The sequence below is a fragment of the Magnolia sinica genome, chromosome 12, assembly GCF_029962835.1.
Source record: "Magnolia sinica isolate HGM2019 chromosome 12, MsV1, whole genome shotgun sequence".
Lineage (NCBI taxonomy): Eukaryota > Viridiplantae > Streptophyta > Magnoliopsida > Magnoliales > Magnoliaceae > Magnolia > Magnolia sinica.
Genome location: NC_080584.1, coordinates 13,780,172 through 13,802,624, shown reverse-complemented (window position 1 = coordinate 13,802,624; position 22,453 = coordinate 13,780,172). Strand labels below are relative to the sequence as shown.

The window sequence follows — 22,453 nt, the reverse complement described above, 5'->3', positions numbered from 1 at the left end:
ATTCAGCATGTTGGATGGCAAATTATAAACATTACAGTGAGTCCTAGGAAGTTTTTAATAGTGGGTATTCAATCACCACTATTTCCTTTTGGTGTGGTCCACTCGAGATTTGGATTGGTCTCATTTTTGAACTCATAAAGTAAAATGATCTTAAAAATAGATGGAGTGAGTGGATAAATTAAGACTATCATAGTGCGCCACAAAGCACTATTTAATAGTCGCCTCGCTAGCCAATCTGCGTCCCATTCAGTAAGTTCGTTCAACTTAATATATGCCAGTGCCTGTGCATCAAGCATTATGTGCAGCTAAAGTATCAAATAACTTCCCATATATAGATCGGAAGTAGATTAGGTACGATCCCAGCTTCACCTAAGACGGTGTGGCCTTACCATGAGACTCACCTTGGTGTTGTATTCTATATTGACGTAGTTCCATCTGTTTTGTCAGATCATTTTAGCCTATGGGCCAAGAGATGAAGCAGATCTAATTCTCAAGGTGGACTAAACCATAGGAAACAATGGTGATTGAGACCATTAATGAGCTACCAAAGTTTTTGATGGTCAGAGTTCAATCATCATTCTTTTCTTCCAGTAGTCTGCTTAAGATTTGGATCATTTTTATTTTCGAGCTCACATCCTAAAATGATATTTAAAAATAGATGAAGAGCTTGGATAAAAGACACATATCATAGTGGGGCCCACAGAGCACCGTCAATGGGCAATCCCAGTCCAATTCAGTTGGTTCATTTGAGTTAATGTATGCCCGTGCCTGCGCATCAACGTCATGTGCAGCCGGAGTGTTAAATAACTCACCATAAAAACATCCGGAGCGGATTGGGTACAACCCCGGCTTCACCCAAGTGGTGCGGCCCTTACCCTGGGGCCCACCTTTATGTATGCATTCTATATCCACGCCGTTCATCCGTTTTTCCATATCATTTTAAGGTACAAGACAAAAAATAAAGCAGATCCAATTATCAGGTGCAACATATCATAGGAAACAGGGGCGATCGACCATTAATAAGTCACAAAGGTTTTGGATCAAGCTGATATTTTTTTCCCTTTCATCCAGGTTTTTGAGACCTTATCAACGGGTTGGATGTCAAATAAACGTGAAGAAAACATTACTTCCGGTCTTAAGAAGTTTCCAATAGTATGGCGTTCAACCATTACTGTTTCTTAGATTACGGTCCACCTGAGATTTTAATCTTCTTCATTTTTTGATATCGACCATAAAATGATCTGGAAAAATAGATGGGCGGCGCGGATATAGAATACATACATCAAGGTGGGCCCCATGGTAAGGGCCGCACCGTCTTCAGTGAGGCCGGGACCGCACCTAATCCCATACACTTCCACCACAAAAACCCCAGTACCCGTGCTGTTCATTTCTCTTCCCAAACGCGATTCTCCTCATTCTTGTTTCCCGCTCATTTTCGAAAAAAAAACCCCTAGAAAACCCCATTTCATCTTCAACCGAAAACAGGCCGTCCATCTGAACATCACCTCCATTTCTGACCGTCGAAATTCAAAAAAGAAAAAGGGAAAAAAAGTAGACCGTTGATTTTTACGCCTGTTTCTACTGAGATCAGAGATCAATGGAGAGAAACACGAGAGTGGTTGGGCCACCATTCGCTCTCACTCCACACAAGGTCTCTGTCTGCATCCTCGTCACGATTTACGCGCCGCCAGCTCAATCTGCAGTCCCCTTTCCGTTCTCGTCGATCCCCCAGCACAACCGCCTCGGCCTCTTCTTGTTATCCATCATCAAGGTATGATCTGATCTCTTGCTTGTTCATGTTGGATTTGTAGGGTTTTGGGTCTGTTGAAGATGGTCTAGACTGTGGTGATAGTTTCACTACCATTTTATCAATTTGGGGCGATTTATCATCCAAATTGGAGTGGACTGGAATCCAACCCGTTCCAGTGATAGGCCGCATCGTTGACGAATTATCACCCAAGATTCACACTGATATAGTGATCTCAGCTATCTGATTATGATGTATAATTCGGACCACTGACCATTTTATTTCCAACCGTCCATTTGACAGTAGGCAATCTGATTGTTACGATTAGTTGATCCACAGGGGGCTTTATGATTTAGACGGTCTGGATTGATGTCTGTGTATGTCACAGTTATGGTGAACTAAACACCGCCACGTAATAGAGATTGCGGCAAATTATCACCATACTCTTGTCCTTGTGGAAAATATAACTACATTCAATCTTTACTGTACTCAAGGATTAAAATCGATTTCGGCACACCATATCGGTTGCCTCTGGAATTGATTTGTATACTCATATCATCCGTATCTACCAATATGGGGCCTATATGAGCCAATTATTTTTTGAACAAAAATAAATATGAGAACCAGATCTCACTCGAGGTGAATCTCGATAAGGTTCTAATGGAGGCAGCCCTATGGCGGGAGGACCCGATTGTTGATTTGGCAAGTGGGCTGATAGATCGGCATTTGGCTGGCAAGACGGATGGTTTAAGCTCTCCAACAACCCGTTTGAGGCACTTTGAGCTTTTCTTCCCAGAAGCAGTTGCGATGATAGTATCTTCTTTCAGCCAGTTGTTGGAGATAGACCTGATGCAAGAGAAGAGGGAAGAGGTGTGATGGGCCAGGTTGAGGGTCCGAAGTAAAAGGCTGAGTTCGGTGCTGGAGAAAGTGTATGTGGTGGTCGGCGAAGTTTGAATCCTCATTTTTGTGGAGAAGGAAGTAGGCTGGTTCCCTATCGGCAAGCAAGAAGGTTCGGAGGTTGCTGCGGTGGTCTAGGAGCCGATAATGATGATGGAGCACAGAATCTCGAGTACCGCGAAGTTCTGATTTTTTGCCAGGATGCGTGGCAACCATTGAGTCGGCTTGGGGTAGGGGATGTAGAGTGAATGGTGGTGAATTCACCTCTTGAGGTTTAAAATTTGGAATGGGAGGTTTGGCCGTCTTTTTTGGAATCGGTTGATGGGTCCGATCTTGAGCCTATGCTAGTGCCAGGTTTGGGCCCAAGGAGGGGCTCTTTGTTGGACACGTGTAATGCAGGGTCGGATGAAGGGTTTCTCGACAATTCGCCTTTTGCCTTGGTGGCACGTGTTGCTCCTGACGCATGTATCTTGATCCATTCTAACATTGCATGCTCGCTACTATTTGTAAATGGAGGCATGCGTTCCAATTGGGTTTATAATAGTGCGAGAGACATCACCCTATTTCTAGAACTTATGGGTTTTGATTCACTGTTCCAATTAGAGGGATCTTTGGAGATCACCGGCCAAATTCTTATGGAGAAGGAGAACTAGTCAAAGAGCCATGCTGTGAATAACTCTCTAGCCTTAGTCGCGGTGGACGCAGACCAAGACTCAACACCTATCGTCGGTTGTGTCAGTGAAGCAATGCTAGGTGTCAGTGAATTAAAGAGGACCGATGGATTCTTGGAGGGGATGAAAGAAGGGGGAGTACTGAATATAGTCCCTCTCTGCTCAGAAGCAATGGCAGGTGGGGGTCTGAGGTCGGGCACGAATAATGAAGGCATGTTGATTCGAGCTGAGAGCAACACGGCCATCAACAGCCAAATAGAGTTTGTCAGAGGGAAGTGGTGGATTACGAGTGCACTGATGCACATGGGAAGATAGGTTGGAGTTGTTTTCGACAACAAAGAGGAAGACTATCATGATCTCTTTCAGTTTGTCGAGGCTCGTTGAAGGAGAGGGCAACTAGCTACTTTGCCAAGGCCACCCTCAGCTAATATCAGAGAATTGGTACGTCTTCAATCTAATCTGTCTTATGATATGGGAGTGCGAAACAAAGAGGATAGGAAGGGGCACATGGCAAGATCCTTGTCTAAATGAGGATCTTGTCTTGGAACGTTAGGGGCCTAGGCTCCAAGGAGAAGAGGATCCAAATCAAAGATATTTGCAAAAGAGATAAGGTTCAGGTGCTATTCTTTCAAGAGACGAAGACTCCTGTTTTTGATGTATCTTTGTTAGACTTGGTGTGGGAGTCTACAGGGAAGGAGTGGGTGTCTTTGGATTCCATTAGGGTTTTTGGGGGAATAATAGTGGCTTGTGACTTAAATCACTTGAAGAAAGTTCTCCATTGGGGCGGGAAATTTTTTGTCAGTTGTGTTGGAGGGGGACTTCCAATAGATTTCAATGGTTGTTCACATCTATTTATGGGCCGAACGTGGCTACTGAAAGAGATGCTTTTTGGTCAGGTTAGGGGCATCAACGATTGTTTGTGATGTGTGGATGGGGACTTCAATGTTACTAGATTCACTTTTTAGAAATTTTCAGGGGGCAAAATAACGAGAAGCATGTCAACTTTCTCTAGTTGTGTGGCAAAACATGAGTTTGTGGACCTCCCCTTGGAAGGGGGTAAATTCACTTGGTCGAATGGGCAGGAATGGATCATCCCATTATGACCAGGATTGATAGATTTTTGGTGTTTGCATCCTGGGTGGAGACATACCCTCTTGTCCCTCAGCGAGCTCTTCCTCGTCTAATGTCGGATCATTGCTGTGTTTTACTTGACGCTGCGAAAGAAAACTAGGGGCCGAGATTGTTTAGGTTTGAACTATCTTGGCTGCAAGTGGAGGGGTCTTTAGATTTGGTTAAACACTGTGGGGAACCTTCTCGGTTAAAGGTTTTGCAGGCTTCAAATTGAGCCAGAAACTGAAACTGCTCAAGGGAAAAATTGTCGATTTGAAGAAAGAAGTGCTACAAAGCAGACTTACTGAAATAAAAGCTATGTTGGGTCAACTCCATGATCTGGACATTAAAGCGGAAGACTTTGAGCTGGTGGAGGAGGATAAATGCCTTCGTGAAAAACTCGGGCTTGCCTATGCTAATCGTCTTAAGGAGGAGGAAATCAAGTGGAGGCAATGGTCCCGAGTCACTTGGCTCAAAGAGGGGGATTGGAATACAAAGTTTTTCCATAGTTTTGCGAGTGCTTGTGCCAGATGCAACAAAATCTCTACTATAGTGGTGGGCAGGGAAAGATTTGATGAAAAGGATAAGGTCTACAATGTGATAATTGGATTTTATGAAGAGTTGCTATCGGACTAGGGTTGGTTAAGACCTTCGTTGGATAGCTTGCATTTCAATGTGATGTCTCAGGAGGTCGTAGACTCCCTAGAAAAGTTCTTCGAAGAGGAAGTTAAAAAAGTTGTGGATTATTTGGGGGGAGATAAGGCAGTCGGGCCAGATGGGTTCCCTTTAGCCTTTTTCCAAACATTTTGGGAGACAATTAAAAGGGATGTGCTGGATTTTATGAATGAATTTAACTCCAGGGGAAAGCTTATCCAAAAAATTAGGGGCCTCATTTATTGCCCTAATCCCAAAGATTTTTGGCGCCGAAAACCTTAAAGACTATTGTCCCATAAGTTAGATTGGAAGCATCTATAAGATTCGTGCTAAGGTGCTAGCCACAAGGTTTAAAGGAGTGCTTCAAGGGATCATATCTAAGAACCAAGGAGCATTTATAGAAGGAAGACAAATCATTGACAATTGGCTCATTGCACATGTGTGTATCGACGCTAGATTCAAGCAGAAAGTGCAAGGAGTGGTTTGCAAACTAGACTTAGAAAAGGCATATGATTGCGTTCAGTGGGACTCTTTGGACTACATGTTGGAGAGAATTGGCTGCAAAATGAAATGGAGGGCGTGGATCTAGGAATGCATGTGGTTATCCAAGTTCCCGGTCCTAGTAAATGGCTCGCCCAAAGGTTTTTCCCTAGTTCGCATGGATTGAGACAAGGTGATCTACTATCCCTTCTCCTCTTTGTGGTGGTGGTCAAGGCTTTGAGCAAAATGTTAAGAGCGTGGGCAACAAATTGGACTTTTTAGAGGCTTATTCATTAGTAAGTCTAGTCCCCCGATGTCTCATCTTCAAGTCGCGGATGACATGCTACTGTTTTGCAACGCTAATGCTGGAGTGGTGGAGAACTTGAGAATGGTCATTATGTGTTTTGAAGTGGTATCAGGGTTGAAGGTGAATATATCCAAGAGTGTTATGCTTGGGGTTTGTGTGGCTAAAGAGGATCTTGTGTCTCTTGCTGGGGTGTTTGGTTGTAAAGTGGGTGAATTCCCATCTACATACCTTGGTTTGCCTCCTTCTGTGGGCAAACTGGTTAAACGTTTATGGGATGTGGTTACAGAAAGAGTGAAAAGAATATATCTGCATAACAATGATTGAAGCGACATTATCTAACCTCCTAGTGTACGTTATGTCGTTATACTGTTTCCCACAATCAATCTTGGAGAAGAATGAAGATTGATAGATTAAGGAGAGAATTTTTGTAGCAAGGAGCAGATGGAGGCAAAAGAAAATTCCATGTACTTAGGTGGGATGAAGTTTGTAAGCCCTATAGGGAAGGTGGGGCAAGCATTAAAAATTTGGGTATAATCAATTAAGCTTTTTTTGGAAAATGGCTTTGGAGGTTTGCTACGGAAGAAGAGGCGTTCTGGAAGGATATTGTTACTAAGTGTCGTCACTGGATTCTAGCTAACAGATATAATCAATCGTGGAGGTATGCCCACCGATGGACATGTAAGGACAAAGGGAAATCCAGACAATGGGGGGTGGGGTGCTAGTGGCTGGCAGTGGACCCTTCAATGCCTAAGTTATGACAGTCGATTCTGATTGAGAGCTAAAGCTTGGGTATTGGTTTTTTTGTGCTTATCTTCTCTCGCTATGAGTAGTTATATTTATAGAGTCCTTGGACGGTTTTGAAACTGTTGTGTCTTAATGGGATACGCTGGGGAACCCTATTTGGATGGGAAGCTGTTCTCGAAAATCTCGCCAAGCCCACCTCAGTCGGTGTGAACTTCTGCCGAGATTAGGTTGAGCCTATTTTTCCGGATCAGGGACGTAATCCCTTCTGGGTTACTTATATCGTCTTAGCGATGGTCGGTCGTGTAATCTTAGAATGCGGGAGAGCTTGGATCTCGAGCTTCTTGCCTTACCAGTCCTCTGCATGTGTCGTGGATGCCCCTGGTGAGATGAATCTTCCCCCACCGAGCTTCGCCCTTGAACAACTCAGCTTAGGGGACTCTTCCCTGTGTTGGGAGGACTGCTGATTCCGTCCTTGAGCCCTGCACTCTGACAGCTCAGCTCAAAAACTCGTTATAGGTTTTCGGTCACCTTAGTTCGGAATTCTCTCGTAGTTAGTCGATCACTTTTCCCTTGCAAGGTGGTCTGGCAAGGAGAAAGAGGGAGGAAGAGGTCTGGCGTATCGGCAAGGTGCTCCGACACGGGAACTCTTAAGAATGGAAGGATGCCATAAACTGTTTAGCCGAGGTGAGATTAGGTGTAGGTCGACAAAGCTTGGACTTTTCAAAGCAAACAAATGAAAGGAAGAAGGGGGATCGGGGTATTTATAGAACTCTCTTGATAGCCCATTTACTCTTGAACAGTGCCACATGTCAGCACGAGAGCCCGAGGTGATGCTTTGACTAGCACGCCCCTCCACGTGGCAACAAGGGATTCACCCAAGTCATAGCAGGATGACTCAAACGATAGTTGTCAACCTGTGATTTGTCTAGAATTCAAACGACAATCTGCCATTAATGCATGTCCCCTTGTATCCTGTGTGAGTAATCATGCCTTTTTGACTCTGTGTTGGGCGCCGACCTTTTACCTCTCGCCTCTACCAGCAAATGATGAGCCCGAGCTCAATTTAAAATTCGGAAAAGACTGGGTTACTTGAAATTCAAATTTCAATTCCCGCCCTTTTAGACAAGTTTGAGATCGTACTTCCTGAGCTCATGTAGGATGAGCTCGGAAGTGGGGGGCAACTGTTGTGGGGAAAATTGAATTGGTGCCTTACACGGGGAGAGTGATCAACTAATTACGAGAGAATTCCACATTAAGGTGACCGAACGTCCATGACGAGTTTTCAAGCCAAGTCGTCAGAGCGTAGGGCTCAGGGACAGAATGCGCAGTCCTCCCGACATAGGGATGACTCACCTCGAGCTGAATTGTCTAAGGATAGAGCTCGGTGGGGGAAGATTTGTCTCACTAGGGACACCCACGACATAGGTAGAGGACCCTTAAGGCAAGGAGCTCGAGATTCGAGTACTCTCGCATTCTGAGCTAACCTAACCGACGATCACCAAGACGATATGAGTAACCCGGAGGGAATTACGCCCCCGATTAGGAAAAAGGGGCCCGACCTAATCTCGGCCGAAAATCACGTCGATCAAGGTGTGCTCGATGACATTTTCAGGAGCAACTTCCCATTCAAATAGGGATTCCCCAACGTTTCCCATTAAGACATGATGGTTTTAGAACCGCTTAAGGACCCTATAAATACAACTACTCAGAACGAGATGATATAATCACAAAAAATCGATACTTAAACTTTAGCTCTCAATTAGAATTGACTGGCCTAACTTAGGTATCAGAGGGTCCATTGCTGACCACCGACACCCCTCCCATTGTCTAGATCTCCCTTTGTCCTTGTAGGTCCATCGGTGGGCATACCTCCACGATTGACTGTATCTGTTAGCCAGAATCTGACGACAACATTAAGTATGGATCCTGTGTTGGAGGGTGGTTTACAAAAGGCTCTTCCTTATATAGGGCGTTGCACTTGTTGAAAGGGATTGCATCGGTGAAAGTGTTCTTTGGTAATGGAGTGTGCTTTGTGCTTGGGAATGGTGAGAACATTTGCTTTTAGAAAGATATTTGGATTGGGGAGGAGACTTTGGAGTCACGATTCCTGCGGCTTGCAAGCTCATTAACAGAATGAGAGGTGTTATTGAGTCGATGCTTCTCCCGATTTGGGGAATGCATAATGTGGACTCCTTGTCAGCATTTCTTGTCCGAGGAAGAGGTGGGGTAATTAACATCACTATTGGATCATATCAAATTTTGCTATCCATCCCTTGGTGATAAGGATAAGATGTGCTGACAACTAGATTGATCCGGACGATTCTCGGTCCGATCCTTCTATAGCATGCTTTTAGGCCGCGGTCTCAGGGAGTGCACTAGTGGTGTGGTCGCTACCAAATTTATTTGGCATTATGGAGCTCCTTCGAGTAGCAGGGTTTGCATGGTTGGTTGTTTAGGGCAAAGTTTTGATAGATGATAACCTTCGGAAGTGGGGAATGACTATCCCAAATGCTTGTTTGATGTGCATGGCGAATGCAGAATCAATTGATCACCTCTTTTTGCACTTCCCGACAGCATCCTTTTTGTGGAATCGTATCCTATCCTCGTTCCAGGCGTCTTGGGCCTATCCGGCATGTATTGATCTATTCTTTTTGTTTGGCATGGGGTGAATCTCAAAAAGGAGTTACAAACGCCATGGTGTTTATGCTTGTTGGCAGGGCTTTGGGCTATCTGGGAAGAAATAAATAGGAGGTGTTTTAGAAACTTGAGCCACTCGTCTGGTTGGTTCGTGTTGAAAGCCAGAAGTGAGAAGACTAGTTATTGAATGGGCTTTGGGTTTTGGGGAGGGAGGGGGGAATTAATTATTCTTTCTTCATATCAATAGTTAGGGTGGTTCTCGCCTTCTCTTTGTATAGTCCTTTACCTTTTGGCGCATGTTTATAATATACTTTTGTTACCTTTCAAAAAAAGAAAAGAAAAGAAAAGAAAAGAAAAACAGTAAAAAAAAGAAGCCTATAGATACGAGTTCCACATGCATTTTAAATTAATTTTGACCCTAAATTATACTAATCTTCTATTTAAACACAAAGCTTGAACTGTGGAGGATGCTTTATAACCGAAGGTTTTAAAATTAGTCGGATTAAAATAGAGTATATGGAATGCAATTTCAGTAACAAATAGGAGTGGAAACGAGGAATTAGTTTTGGTTGCTGATTATGAAGTTCCTCAAATGACCATTTTCGATAGCTTGGTTTGATAATTCATGAGAGTGGAGATATTGAGAAGGATGTTACTCATAGAATTCATGATGGGTGGAAGAGTGGAGATATGCCTTTGGAGTTGATCTTTGGCTACTAATCAAATTGAAGGGGAAATTTTGTAGGATAGCTATAGCCTATAAGACAGCCATGCTTTGTGGGACATGACGTTGGGTAGTTAAAGAACAACGTGTTCATAAGATGAGTGTAGCTGAAAGAGGATGGTGACATGGATGAATGGCAAGATGAGAAGGATAAAATTAGAGATGAATGCATTTGAGGAAACTTAGGAGTAGCAACAAATACCAATAGGTAATAAGGTGAGGGAAAGTATACTTAGATGGTTTGACCGTGTGCAATGGAGACCAAGAACTACGCCATTTAGGAATAAGAAAGACTTGATAACCTATGGTTTAACTGAGGATATGGTCCTTGATAGAGTGGAATGATGGAATAGGATTCATGTAGCCAATCCCAGTTAGTTGGGATAAGGCTTATATGATGGCGATGATGACTACACTAATGATCCATATGTTGTGGTCCAGATCATCACTTTGGATGGTGAGATGGTTCAGATTTGCAGTTTGGACAATTAGATCTGATAGTTATTTGATCAAGATCATTGGCTGGTTCTGGTGAATGCCTCATATGCAATTTGATGACCTGATCCTCGATTTGCCAGATCATGGGATCACTTGGGATCAATCTGATGGTGTTCTGTGTTCTGGATGCATCACTTATCCAGAAATCTCTAATGCACTAAATGTTGAGTGGACCAGATGCTAATAAATTTTACTGCAATATCTGCACCCAACCTTCAAAGGTAGCCTTATATTGTAGAATTTCATTGTGTATGGAGCAATTTGTTTGGATTGGAATGGAGAGTGTTGCACCGTTGAAAATAGTGTCTGTGCAGTTCTACTTTAATCATGATAACTGGCATGTGTTTTTCTCTACTTTCAATTATTGTCCAGAAGATGTTTCTGCGATGGATTCTTTCTTTTGTCATGCCTTTCTTGAACCGTTTATTAGTATTGGTTGTTGGTTGACAACCCCATTCTATCTTTCGTGTTTGTGACACACTTTTTGTTTGTAGTCTTGCGACGATTTTTTGGAGCCACCGCTGGATGAACTTACAAGTCAGCTGAAGGCAGTTGATGGTTTACTCCATGATTGGTTGGGTCAGCATTTAACGAGTCGGCTCACATCTCTATCTTCACCTGATGATTTGTTTAACTTCTTCAGCAATCTGCGAGGTGAGTTATTGTTGTTGTTGTTCTTCTTTTTCTTTCTCCATCAACACTTTTGAGTACCTGTGTCAAGAGTTCAGCTTTTATTTTAATTACCAAATCAAAATTTGATCAGGTGTACTTGCAACCCCTGAAATGGGCAATGTGGAGGATGATCAGATATTTTTGGATCCAAATAGCCACTTGGGAATGTTTCTACGCCGTTGCATAGTGGCCTTTAATCAATTGTCTTTTGAGGTACTTGTATTTATTTATTTATTTTTTAAATCCTTTTTGTCATTTCATGCTCTTTATGAAAATGATAGTTATATCATCAATATTGACAATAATATTGCATGTATCGGCTGATATATAGCGATGGTTAAAAATGTTGTCATAGGTCATTCCATTCTTCTATATGAAAGTGCATAGTATTGATCGATGCATGCGTCACTCTGCGGGGATGAAAATTACCTTTACTGTCACTATGAGGCTGATAAGACTGAGCATATAATCTCAACGCTATGCATGCTTCAGAAGACCAAAGTGGCATCCATCCTCACCCACAGGTTGACACTCCTTGAGGACACTGAGTTAACCCAAGATAAGCCCCCAGTAGTAGTCATGTGGGACTCGATAAAAGGAGATGAGTTCTCAGTCAGTGAAAAATCCAAAATATTGCGAAATTTACTTATCCTTTTAACGGGATGACAAATCCGAATATTTTGTCCAATCACCGTATGGAGAACCTACATCTACTTAACATGCACTGACATTGTAGGATGTGAATTTTTGGGATACACTAAAAAAACGGTAAATTGGATGATTGAACTGACTGATCTTAGCTCTGTCTTTGTGCGAATGCCATCATTTGATTAAGGGGACGAAACTGGGTATATTGTGGTTTGATTGCTTCACGTGTATGGCAATGTTAGTGGGTTAGTCACTACTGCATTGTAGCCACCTACGCATAGCAACTTTGATTTTGCCGGTAGAAAAAATAAAGAAGAAAGAGGGTACCATGTTAAGTGACTGAAACTAAACTAAAGCAAACAAATAGAGCAAATAAACTAAAGTAAGCCAACAAACTAAAGCAAGTTAAATCAACTGAAGCAGACAAACCAAGGGGGAAGATGGTCAATCAAATGTGTGGAATCGGACTAACAATGGCTGGTCTCATATTTCAACAATTATATCACTGACCTGATTAGCTTTGGTATAAATGTGGTAAATCTTCAATTTGGTAGAAATTGCTGATTAAGTTAAGAGTGTTTGGTATAATGATATTCTAGTTTTAACCTTCCCAAAACTCTTTGTATCTGTTGAGACAAGATACATTTTGCCAAATGTTCTGAAGGCTAACTCAGAAGCATGTTAAACTAGAAATTGGTCTTGGTTATTTTATTTTTCTTTCTTTTATCCAACTAAGATTACGATTCTGATGTATTTATTTTATTTCAGAACTTGAGTTCCAACTTTATACTCTGTCTGTTGTATGACTTTTTCCCCCTGTGTGTGCATTGTTTGTAGTGATGTTTGTAAATGTCGAAGGCCTCACATGTTGTTATTGGAAACTTTCTGTAGGGCGTGTGTCAGCTTCTGACCAATATTGGGACATATTGTAATGAAGTCTCAAATGATCCTCCTTATGAGTTGCCTGATGAAGACAATTTCAATAATGAATCAGACCTATTGGAGGATGAGGACCTGGATCTTGAAAGTTATGCTTTTGAGAAAAACAGGCATGAATTTGAAGCTGGAACAAGTGTTGGAGAAAGTCCTAAATTTCATATGCATGCGCCCAGGTCTCTTTATGGACTAGTTGAAGGTACAAGAAGAACACGCTTCTTAACATGCATGGTTTTTAGGACTGTTGGATATCTTAACACAAATAACACATGGATCTTCAGTTTCCAAACACATATGCCCCACATTTGGCAAGACATTAAATGCATTCCCAATACGCTGCTTTTCAGATCTGTTGGTTATTTTAATGAGTGACACTGCTTGCAGACGCACATCTATAGTTGCCAAAATAGGTGGTTGTTTGTCAGGTGAGCTGCTAAAATAGGCGATTCTGCTCATCAGGTGGCCCCACAAGTTTTATGAGAAAATTGTCAGTTAATAAAAGATAGCAGTTGTACCATGGCTAAAAGACTTGGTGACTTGGATTGACTCATTCAGCCCTGATTTGAGTTAGGACTTGTCTGAATTGGGGGTGACTTGTAGTATCGAACCGGATCGGGTACTACCAAATCCAACTAGACCTGGACAGGTTGTATCAGGCTCATTGATTCCTAAAACCATGCTTTGTACATGTTATTTATTTATTTTAAAATTATAAATAAGATAACTAAAATTTATTCAGGTGAGAAGAAACAAAAGAAAGAAAAGGGAACAAGCCATGGGGATGATGAGGTCCCATAGTAGAAAATCCCTTCCCCTAACTTTGATCAAAATGCTTGCTACAACACCCAACAAAAGTAATAAGACTTAATGCTCACTTAAGTACTCTGGCCCCGGCCCTTTGAAAGACCCAAGGTTTTGAATAACCGTATTAGGGCCGGACCCAAAAACGATATGATATGTATCATATTGGACTGTATCTACATGTATTGAACTTTATGGGTTTGTATCAACCAAAATCTTTTTGGCGAAAAAAATTTAATCTTGGAAAACCATCACAAATTTACAATAGGAAAGTGTAAAATATCAGAATGTCTTTTTAACACGTATTTACTGGTGCATCTGACCATTTCTTTCATAACAATGTTGTTTGTTAGCTTAACCTGTTAATAAATCAATCAAATAGGTCCTACACAAACATAAATCAAACATGATTTAGAGGACTAGGGCCCATTAGATATGAATAAAACAAAAAGAAGAGGAAAAACGAGAAGGAAAAAGTGGCGATGATTTATCCCTTCTTCCTATCTTTCCCAAAATGGTCCATTTTGCTTTGATTTGCGGAATCCAAATAAAATCTTGTGTTTTAATTCTCAAAATAGGCCTAGATCTAGTCTAAAAATTGGTTTATCAGTTTCTTTCTTGGTTGAAATGGGAGTGGAAGAAAGAGAAAAAGTTGAAGGTAAAAATTTCAAAATGGGCCATTTGTGGTGATATCAGCCAGTATCCTGGGGGTTGGACTTGTTAGTTAGGCCTATGGGCTAGGCTTGGCCTTGGCATCCAAAGCCCAATCAATTTTTTGGGTTAGACTAGGCTTCGGCTTAGATTATTCTAACCCAGCCCAACTTATGCATGATATGGAACAGTAATCCCTTATCCTAATCTCACACACCCCCACACACACAAAACCTTTAAGTCACACCCTTCCTCCTCTTGTTGTTGCCATTCTCACCACGGGATCTGTGACTCTTACTTAACCCAAACTGCTCATCTCTCTCCATCTGTCACAAATCTTCCCACTTTCCCTTTCCATTTGAAATTGTTTTATTTATTTATTATTATTTACATCTATGAGATTCATGTTACACTAGTCCTTCGTTCCTACAACACTGTTTGCAATAATTCCCCTTCGAGAGACGGAAAAGAAAATGTTCCGCATTGTTGAGAAGATGGCAATTGCTTCCCCTCATTAATGGGCACTACAGGGCTGTTGATTTCATATGCTGCTTCTCTCTCTCTCTCTCTCTCTCTCTCTCTCTCTCTCTTCTACACTTGTTGGTTAATGGGCCAGGTTGGGTAAGGCTTGGGCCTAGCCGGGTAGTGGCTGTGTCTTCAAAACTTGACAATGCTAGAAATAAGGTTGTCATTGATTCCCTTAAGTCAAATCTGAAAGTATTTGAACAAAGGAACGTTTGTAAACCCATGATTTCTTAGAACCACGAAGCATGCCTCTTCAGCCATAGGTACTGGTAGTGTTCCTACTCGATTACCTATTTATGATGATCCTTCTTAGAATCTACCTTAAACATACTTCCTGTAGTCAGAAAAGTAAAAAAGATAATGTACCTCTTATCCTATTCAGAGGTTTGTTTTCTATCATACCTTGTCTCCTCAACACTGGTTCTTTGTTTTGGCGCTTGAGTGTTTTTCCTTCACCATTCCTAAAAATCTCAAGAAGGCTTTTGTTTCTCCTCAGTGGTGTCGAGCTATGGAGGAAGAGATGGTAGCTTTTGAAAAGAATCATACATGTGAGCATTGTTTGAAGTATCCCCCATATTATCGAAATATCCTCGATATTATCCGTATCTCCAGCTTGACAATACCGATAACATTGATAACGGTACCGATGACATTAGTAGTATAAAAAATTCAAGGTATTGGCGATGTATCGCTGAGTATTGCTAATGTATCACCAATATCTTCAACTGTTAAAATTCCGAGTGTTGCTTGTATTGCCGATGTATATTGATATTACCAATATTTTTGACTGTGTAAATTCCAGGTTTCATGATGCAGGATAAGTAACCACTTGCTCTAAAAGCTTGAACTGTTAGAGCACGACGAATCAATCCATTTATCTTATAACTCAGGCCCCACATCTCATGGGTTAGGACCTCAAATGAACCCTCCTCGTGGGCTCCAAATCACATGGGTACCGCCTCACACGAGCCACCCACCTCACATGGGCCGCCCACTCCGAGTGTGCCCCTGCATCCCACAGGCAACCCCACTTGAGCCCGGTATGAAAATGCCCCTGCATTAATCACCTCAAGTGAGGAGTCTCGAACACGAGACCTCCCGCTTTGATACCACTTTGACGTAGGACAATTAACCACTTGCTCTAAAAGCTCGAACTTTTAGAGCATGGCGAATCAATCTCTTTATCTTATAGCCCAGGCTCTACATCTCATGGGTTAGGACCTCGGCCGAACCCCCTCTCGTGGGCCCCAAATCACATGGGTACCGCCTCACACGAGCCACCCACCTCACACGGGCCGCCCACCCTGAGTGTGCCCCTGCATCCCACAGGCAACCTCACTCGAGCCCGATGTGAAAATGCCCTTGCATTATGTTGCTTGTATTGCCAGTATATCAATGATATTTCGATGATTTTTGCTAATGTATCGATATCACCAAAACTTATTTGTTAAAAAATTTTCATTTCAACTTCTTCATGGGTGCATGGTTAAATGTAGTTTTCAAATTTTTTTTTTTTTTTTTGACAATAACATTGAAAATTGCAATATTATTGTTATCGCAACATGCACAATATGGAGATCACAATCTTTCATTTCTTTTCCAGTTGTCAACGATTTCTTAGCGAAATATCGTGTATTGTCGATATTTTGAAATATCAATGGATGTTTGGATGGAAGGTTGGATCATGGATGATTGGATGGATAGATGTGATGGATGGATGGTTAGACTGATTTCTTACAAACCACACATGCTTTTAGGCCCCCATTAAATTGAAACTTATTATGTACGAAATTCATTTTTGCAATTTTTTCATTCATAAATATGCAAATATATGTATTTTGGCTCTCTCGAAGTTTTACTAAAAATTCCCCCATTTTCCCCCATGTTTTCTTAATGTTTCCTTGCATTTCTAGTTATCGGCGATATTGTCGATGATTTTGATATTGTTTCCGTATCCCTAGCCAACGAAACTTGTAGCGATAGTGATACTTCGTACATTGCATGAGAGATGATTGAGTTATCAGCTAGGAAGAATCTGGTAGGTTATTGTTGGGTGCATGTTTGTAAGTATAATCTCAATGGAAGTATAGCTTGTCATAGAGCCCGCATTATAGCTAAAGGTTTTATAGAAACCTTTGGTGGTGATTATTTTGAGACATTTGCTCTTGTTGCTAAGATGAATTCTGTACAGGTGATTATTTCTATTGCTGCCAATTTGAATTGGCCTTTTGCATCAGTTGGATATTAAGATTCTTTTTTGAATGGTGATTTGACTGAGGAGATCTATATACTTCCTCCTAGTGGATTTCCATAAAAGGTGAGCAGAGGAAGCTATTTTGTTTGAAGAAGACGATATATGGGTTGAAGTAGGCTCCTCATGCCTCATTTGAAAAGTTGAGTGGCGTCTTAATTCATATTGGTTTCACTCATATCCATTATGATCATTCTGTGTTTGTCAAGTGGCATGTGAAGGGGACTATTATTGTCAGCGTATATGTGGATGATATCCTTGTTACAGGTGGATGATGTTAATGGTATATCAGAGCTGAAATTATATTTGAGCAAGGTATTTGATATCAAAGATTTGTGACTGCTAAAATACTTTCTTGGGATTGAAGTCTCTTGTTTCAAGAATGGAATAATTCTGTGTCAACGGAAATATGCTCTCGATTTGTTAACTTCAACTGAGAATCTTGGTGTCAAACCTATTGGTTTTCCATTGGAGGTCAACAAGAAGCTTGGGGCGGATGATGGGAACTTGTGATAATCCTCGCATGTATCGGCGTTTGGTTGGAAGATTGACATATTTGACAATTATTTGACTAGATTTGTCTCATGCAGTGACTTTGGTTAGTTCGTTCATGCACGCTCTCTGTTCTACTGATCTCGAAGCCGTTCGTTGCGATACATCAAATTGTTCACTGGGCGTGGTATACTCTTTGGTCGTCATCATAATCTTGATATTAAGGGGTATCCTGATGCTGATTGGGAAGTTCCCTAGATGATCGTCATTCTACGTCAGGCTGTCGTACTTTTTTTTTGACGCAATTTAGTCACTTGGAAGACTAAGAAGTAAACGGTTGTAGCACGGTCCAGTGCTGAGGTAAATTATCGAATTGAGATTTTCGACGAATACTCTTTTGCAGATGTATTGTGACAATCAAGTTGCTATTTACATAGCTTCTAATCTTTTTTTTTTTTCATTAACACACAACTTATTGAAGTTGATTGTCACATTATTTGTGAGGAGGTTGCTGTAAGTGTTGTTTCCACTCCATTTATTTTGTTTTCCAAGCAGTTGGTGGATATCTTCACAAAAGACTCTTATAGTGGAAGTTGGATGATGTGTTCTTGGCAAGTTAGGCATGATTGATATCTATGCTTTTTAACTTGAGGGAGATTGTAGGTGCATGTGCTTGTGGGCTTATGACTGGGCCCACAAGTACATACACCTAGGCCTTATGTGTTGTGGGCCTCAATCCTTAGTTTTTTTTTTTTTTTTTCATTTTTATCTTTGTTTTATGTTTATCTCTTAAAAAAGAAAATTTGTTTGTTCTTATTTGCTCCTCCTTTCTTTAGTTTTTCCTTTATTTTTAGGGCATATATGTAATTGCACCTTTTTTCTATCATTATAAATAAGATGGGGCTGGATATCCCAACTCTATGTGCTCTCTTTCTCAAATTCCCTCCTCTTCTAACAGATCCAATACCATGCAAATCAATGAGTTGACCACAAGATCTTAACCATCGGATTACCATCAAGTGTGATGAAAACCTTTTCAACAGTTAAAGCAAAAAATCTAAGGTTGAATTCATTTATAAAAACATTTGAAACCATTTGCGTTCTGCCCAGCTAAAAACAACTTGATGGATGGTCCAATTACCAAGATCTAAGCCATAAAAGTGTTCTTAGGCAATTAGTGGATTCTCTGTCGGATCATATGTACCTCAACTATATCCTAATGTATATACCTGATTACACCCACATATGAGCCACTGCATTGACTTCATGAGGAGGGCCAAAGCACATTACACTAGGAACTCAAACTCCCTATATGTCCTTAGGTTTAAGGGTTTAGTCAAAGATGGTACTTACATAAGTTGATTTGGATCAAACATGATGGTTCTCTCGATACAGAGACTTGAAGCGATCCACCAATGCAAGTGTCCAAAGGGTCTAGTGACAAGATTCCACATTCTTGAATACTCACTCTCATGTAGGGTAGGGCAAAGGCACCAATTTGTTGTTGAGCCTGATGGTGGAGGCTTTCCATCTTGGCTCCTGATCAATCTCCTCACACAGGATGTTCTCCTACTACACAGGTTGCCCAAACCTGCTTAAAATGATCAGCAACATTCTTAGTATGAGATCCATGGTCTGCAACTCTCCCTCGGCCACTGGCCATTGTTTCCAATCTTGAATACTCAGGGGCAATGGAGGAAATCCTCTCCTTTAACCCACAAATGTATGCACGGTTAATGTATTCTCACATATTAATCGCAATATTAAAACTTGTCCGTATTGGACCCATGATTATCGTGATCATCGATCAAGATCATCATTGGCTTTCCAGAGCACGCGACACTAACATTGGCCTCAGTGTCTGGCTCATTGCCACCCTTAATTGCTTCCAATCCCCCTTCTAGGTTCTTCCTTATCTCTTTCACTTACAGTCTTCTACTCAGGTTACCCTGCTGCTATCGTCTGCCGATTCTCTTCCATTCTTCAAACCCTGGCTATCAATGTCCCGTTCCTCTCTTGACATTATGGGCTCATAAGCAACTCCTATTTTTGGCCCCAAACAGGCAATTCATTGAATCTTCTTGGACCTTAGCACCTAGTTTTTCTGCTTTCAAAGTAGATCAACTAACTCCTTTTCGTAATCGTGTCCATACCATGCATCCTTTACAAAGATTTCCGTACCCTCAAATATCTTCCCAGTTCTGACTCAAATCACATTTGTTGCCTCCTCTTTCATCCCATATTTCATGAACTTGAGACCTCTTGTTTGACTTGAACCCTATTTCTCATGTGTGCTAATCTTGCATGGTGCCCACCTACCTGAATATGCTGTGTAACTTGAAAACAGTTATTCCATTTGGAAGATTAGATATGTACAATGTCTTCCATTTCTTCCAGGCTTCCTTACCTCCCTTGAAATCAGATCAAAATTTATTTTAATTTGCAAAGCTAATGCCAAACTGCTCAAAACTGGGCAAGAAAGAAAGGCCGTTAATGTTTTGAACAGCGAATATGGACAACAAGACAGGCAGGACTGAACTTCTTGTAAATGTTTGAGTTTGGCACAATCTATCAGTAGAGTGGCTTGATTTGTGGGACAGTGCACAGTAACAGAGGGTTAACCTGATGAAAAGCCCAGATCTTGCAAATATGTGTCTAGTTGGCACGTGTTAGGGTGTCTTTTTTTTTTTTTTGTCCTTCTTCTTTGGAGACTAAGATGACTGCTTGCAAGTAGCATCTCTTTAGAAGTTAGAACTACCTACTGGGAAGAATGTCTAGTAAGAAGGAAGTCCCTAATGAGCTTCTTTACATTTATAGAGAAATACCTCTCCTTCCTTGCCCTTATTTAGATTTTTGCTGTCTTTGCTAAGCTCTTTGGAGCTTGTATGAGATGCAGAAATCCAAGTTAAGGATCAGTGTATGCTAATGGATGCTTAAGTTGACCAGTGTCCAATGAAATTGTAAGTGTGGTATGAACTTGAGGGTTCTGAGGGGCTGTCAATCAGCTTGTTATTGGCTGAGTCTTCTTGGTCTCATCTGACCTTTGATTCCTAGGTAGAAATTGCAGCTTATTCTACCTTAGCTTCAAATGCCATGTGAGGTTTGGAACTGGAAGTGCTGTGCCTATCTGCAAACAGTCACCTGATTTACATCTTGATGTCAATGGAAGAAGAGTTTTGAACTTTGGATGGGGCTACATTTCACTATTCTTTCCATGTTAAAGATCTTATTTTTTCCAATGTGTCACTATCATGGAGTGGTATGTTAAAAACTAATGGGTTCTCGTGTAACGAAGGTACTGTCATGGTTATTACTTGAGCATTTTTTTTTCCATCTGGTATTTGTTCCTTTTATCTATTATAATTATGAGGTAATTATTATCAAATGATTGACTGGGTCAATTTGAACCTGCAGATGTCCAGATTTCTGTTGACTCCCAGTTTAAACACAGTGATGATAGTCCGCAAGGTAGTGACTTTGTATGCCCTCTAAATGACGCACTGAGAAATGATGATCACCATGGGGGGCTGTTCTTACGTACAAACTGGCAAGTCCAAGGGTACCTAAGGGAGCAGGCCGACTTGATTGAGAAGTAAGAGACTCATTGATCTTGATTTCCAATGTATGAGCCCCACAAGGGCTACTCAAGAGATCAGGATTTGGAGTCCTACAGTTTGCATATGTAACGATGTTACACACCTGTGTCACATCGGGCCTTTCATCATGTTAGCTCCACAGTGCATGCACCACAAGTCCATGAGCTGATATCTGCCACTCTGGTCTGCTGATGGGCCATATGGGTGTGATGATTATGGAAAATTGGCCTTTAAAAAATAAATAAATCCATTTTTTGTATCTTTGCTGCTCACCTAATGACCAGACTGGTCTGATTTTTGGGCCATGGCACATACACGATGGGGCTACAAGATAACAACTGTATCTTCTATACATGGAAAGAGTAGGATTCAAAATTCCACTTTCGCTAGTAGCCATCACATTTCTCTTAGTTTATTGATAGAAATATATTCTGGACGGTATGAAATGGTGTATTTTCTGTACTAGGCATGCCATCTCATTCCCATTGAATGCATTCGAGGCCATCCTACTGCAGCTTCAGAAGCTAGCTCCAGAGCTGCATCGTGTAAGTTGTAAATTTAGATATTGGAGGTGTTTGTTTAATTTCTCACTTTTCATGCAAAAGATATATAATGTGTAGTAATTCTAGCTAAGTTAAAACAATACCTTTCTTTTACCTTTGTCCTTTGATTTCTATGTAGGTCCACTACTTGCGGTATTTGAATAGTCTTTACCATGAAGATTATCCGGCTGCTTTGGAAAATCTTCATTGCTATTTCGATTATAGGTAAATGTTATGTTGTTCTTTTTTTTTTTTTTTTTCTTTGTTTCTGGAGCAATTTTTATTATATATATTTCACCTGAGAATCAACTCAGGTTGCAACCTTGAAGTTCCAATTTTGGTGGCTCTAGATAACAATACCATATCTCTATGCATGAACTCCTTTTGCTCCATGTGCAAACACATCTACTGTCACCTGTTTTCTCCTTTTCTCTTCACCTTCTTTGTCAAGATCTTGTAAATCCATCTAGTTCATGAAATTGATGTGAATTTTACAATTTTTTTTTTTTTAGAAATTCCTTTGGATGTTGTTGGACTACCCTGCTCATGAAATTACAAAAATTCCATTGGTTCTAAAATTTTCTTAAATGCTATTTTGTGCCAAAAGGCATGGAACTGCTCCCTTAATTCCAAGTCAAACCCCATCTATTAAGGCTGTAACTTGCAAAGCTAATCCAAGCTGCAAATACTGGCCAGATCCATTTCTTTCTTTTTTGGATCATTTTGGTGCTACTTTGAAGTTCTTTTTTGTATGCGAAATCCTCCAATAAAGTTTCCTTTTTCTTTTTCTGTATCCTGTCTTCCTATGTTGATTTCTATGGCCCTGGAAGGGTAAATATCACTGTGCCTGTACAATATCTAGTTCATTTA

The 22,453-nt window shown here is 41.0% G+C and overlaps 1 protein-coding gene across 1 annotated transcript in view; it reads left to right on the top strand.

Annotated features, from left to right (window-relative positions):
• The first annotated feature begins 1,373 nt into the window (after positions 1–1,373).
• The window catches only part of LOC131220953 (anaphase-promoting complex subunit 5), a 52,291-nt gene continuing 31,211 nt past the window's right edge, over positions 1,374–22,453 (top strand). The window contains exons 1-7 of the mRNA XM_058215983.1: positions 1,374–1,771; positions 10,964–11,123; positions 11,233–11,354; positions 12,681–12,924; positions 20,860–21,037; positions 21,508–21,586; positions 21,723–21,808. Of these exons, the coding sequence (XP_058071966.1) occupies positions 1,598–1,771; positions 10,964–11,123; positions 11,233–11,354; positions 12,681–12,924; positions 20,860–21,037; positions 21,508–21,586; positions 21,723–21,808 (1,043 nt within the window). The 5' untranslated portion in view covers positions 1,374–1,597. The remainder of the gene's footprint in view (positions 1,772–10,963; positions 11,124–11,232; positions 11,355–12,680; positions 12,925–20,859; positions 21,038–21,507; positions 21,587–21,722; positions 21,809–22,453) is intronic.